The following is a 2,836-nucleotide window of genomic DNA, read 5'->3' on the forward strand; positions in this document are numbered from 1 at the left end:
AAATCATCTTTAATGAGAACAAATCTAATCGTATTTCTAAACATGCACACACTCTGTTCATGTGTTTGCATATTTACTAGAACAAATATTTTTTTTAATTAAATTAGACGAAGAAGGCATATAAAAGGCTCAGTGAGATAAAAACTGAAAATCTAAAGATAACCCATAGGAGACACATAATCATATCAGACAAAAGTTTCCAGATTAAGCAGAGAGGTGTTGTTGACATTTGAAGAGGTGTGCTGGGACGGATGGGAGGGCTGGAATAATTTGTTGACAGGATGGAGCAAAGGAGTATAAAAGATCAACTCTGGTGGGGGTAGTCAGGCTGAGACGAAGTTGGTAATACAGTCCAGGATATTTTTCTACTTTGCAGGTAGGTACTGCCCTTTTTATTGTTTCAATCTCGTAATTAATTTAATTTACCGATGAAATGTGTTGTGATAGATAGCAGACTGTACTCAGGAATACAGAATAATAAGAAACACTCCACTTAAATTGGTTTTTGTATCCAATATTCAGGATGCAGAGACATATCTTGATTGTTTTTAGTTTTCAGGAAAAAAAAGTCAATTCAAATGCATGAAATTTAATTTGCATAGTTTAAGGAGAAATGCTGCAGTTAAAGAGCAAAATATGTTTTGTATTTATTTTATCATGCAGGGCCACACTGAGGTGACACAGATTTAGAGGGCAGCTCAGGTCATGTACTTGACTATTTGTATTGCTGCTGGCCAACAATCAAACTACGTAGATGCAATGCCCCCTCATTTCCTCGACGGTCTGTAACAGACTCTGATTTTAAATCCCCAAATTAATGTTCTGTAATATTTCTCTGAACAGTTCCAGTGTCTCTCAAGGTCATGGCTGACTTTGACACGGTCCTTAAGTTCTGGGGTCCAGTGGAGGCCGACTATACTGTCCATGGCGGCCTGGTTCTGACTCGGTCAGTGGCTCTGACAAGATAAGATTAGTCTTTCCTGTGAAGGTCTGGTGGTTAGCAGGGTGCTGGCTGGGATTTTGGAAGGCATAACATGGATGGATTGCTTTTAGTTATTCCCCTAACTGTTAAATTGTATCAGCTGCATGTTTTATTTCCAGATGTAAATATCTGCATGCTGGTTTAGAGAGTTCTCCACACTGCCATGAATAACACTGATCTCTTTGTTTAAATGTCAAGAATTGTATATTTTGGTAAAGTTTCTACAAAAATACAGAGGACATTACTTTAGTGTCCTCAGTGGTAAATACCGACCTGCTGATGTTTCATTTTCTTCTCAGTTTATTCAAAGAGCACCCAGACACTCTCAAGCTGTTCCCCAAGTTTGCCGGCATCGCTCCAGGTGACCTGGCTGGTAACGCAGCCATCTCTGCCCACGGTGCCACTGTCCTGAAGAAACTCGGGGAGCTGCTGAAAGCTAAAGGCAACCATGCTACCATCCTCAAACCAATGGCCAACACCCACGCCACAAAGCACAAGATCCCCATTGGTAACTTTAAGGTAAGGAACATGGGGGAATGTTTAAATATAGGTCCAAAAAAAGTGGACACAGCAACACGGACTTCACTGACTGGTTTGTAGACTAGCTAGCAGTCAGCTAGCAGCACCCTTGAGTCAGTCAACATGGTAACACCTGTGATTTAACGTTAGGCCTTGATATAATCAAAATGTGTGAGTTGTATTAATATTCAAATCCATATAGATGTCATGAATGGAACTCTTTTTTTGTGCCAGGCTATAAACGAGTTAATTTCTGCTGTAAGCTTAATATAGGAGAAGCCAGCCTCTTGTGGCTATTTTGAGGAACTGCAGTTTTTGGCCAACAACCTTTTTTTTTTCAGCCCGCAATGCTGTTTAATCCTTCCTCACACATTAGTAACTCGAGTCTTTATTGCATCATCTTTCCTGTGTCTTACCTGGTTTTAAATAAATTTATTTGTTCTATGTTTTCTATGCAGCTGATTGCAGAGGTCATCGGTAAAGTCATGGAGGAGAAGGCGGGACTGGACGCCGCAGGGCAGCAGGCCCTGAGGAACGTGATGGCTGCCGTCATAGCTGACATTGACGCCAACTACAAAGAGCTGGGCTTCACCGGCTGAAGAGTCACAAGACTTTTTTTTTCCAATTGCAAGATCTTTATTGAAACTTAAATGGTTTAATGAATATTTAAACATCACTATAGAGACTAAAAGTGGGATTTATCCTGTTCAGGACGTTGAACATTATCAATAAATATTTGTCACTCTTCTCTGCTTGTTATTTTTTCTGAATAGAAAAATAAATAAATTCATGGTTACACAATTGGTGAGTCTGTTACATAAGTCACCTCCTCTATGCAAAGGGAAATAGAGTTAGAAATATTTCTTGTTAAAGCGATTGCTCATTTAAAATAATAAATAATGACATAAATTTGGTCTTTATGAGACATACTGTAAAGTTTAAAAGCATATCAAGCATAGTTAGGTTGAGACTACAACTCTTAACATCAAGTGTCTGGGCACACACTCACACAAACAGATGACCCCAGAAAGCCTCACTTGAACTTTTCACCCTCAGCACTGTCCTCACAGAACCTCACGCGCAGCTTTATTTTTAATTTGTTAGCAGCTGATTAAATGCGGACGTGACTGCGGAGAGGTTTTGGCAGAGTCTCAGTCAGAGCAGCTATAATGGGGATATTATCACACAGTGGACCAGCAACCCTCCTCTTTTTAAGAATCTGTTGTCCTTGTTACCGTTTTGTATATTGGTCATATGTCAACTCTCTGTCTCATCTCTGCTGCTGCAATTCTGCCTCTCATTTTTTTGGTGATATGACAGACCATAAAAAGACAG

The 2,836-nt window shown here is 39.7% G+C and overlaps 1 protein-coding gene across 1 annotated transcript; it reads left to right on the forward strand.

Moving 5' to 3' along the window:
• The first annotated feature begins 304 nt into the window (after window positions 1–304).
• Window positions 305–2,248, forward strand: mb (myoglobin). Its single transcript, XM_069665439.1, has 4 exons — window positions 305–376; window positions 844–946; window positions 1,282–1,501; window positions 1,960–2,248. The coding sequence occupies exons 2-4, from the start codon at window positions 864–866 to the stop codon at window positions 2,098–2,100; spliced, it is 444 nt and encodes a 147-aa protein (XP_069521540.1). The 5' UTR covers window positions 305–376; window positions 844–863; the 3' UTR covers window positions 2,101–2,248.
• Window positions 2,249–2,836: the final 588 nt, after the last annotated feature.

This window comes from Semicossyphus pulcher, unplaced genomic scaffold (assembly GCF_022749685.1).
Source record: "Semicossyphus pulcher isolate SPU_LCO1_2020_fin unplaced genomic scaffold, fSemPul1.0.p SCAF_17, whole genome shotgun sequence".
Classification (NCBI taxonomy): Eukaryota; Metazoa; Chordata; class Actinopteri; order Labriformes; family Labridae; genus Semicossyphus; species Semicossyphus pulcher.

What these genes read in the sequence shown, in the direction of transcription:
- mb (XM_069665439.1), top strand. Translation starts at nt 864, where the DNA reads ATGGCTGACTTTGACACGGTCCTTAAGTTCTGGGGTCCAGTGGAGGCC. An exon ending in GGCGGCCTGGTTCTGACTCG is followed by an intron (nt 947 to 1,281) that starts GTCAGTGGCTCT and finishes TTTTCTTCTCAG; the next exon opens with TTTATTCAAAGAGCACCCAG. An exon ending in TCCCCATTGGTAACTTTAAG is followed by an intron (nt 1,502 to 1,959) that starts GTAAGGAACATG and finishes TTTTCTATGCAG; the next exon opens with CTGATTGCAGAGGTCATCGG.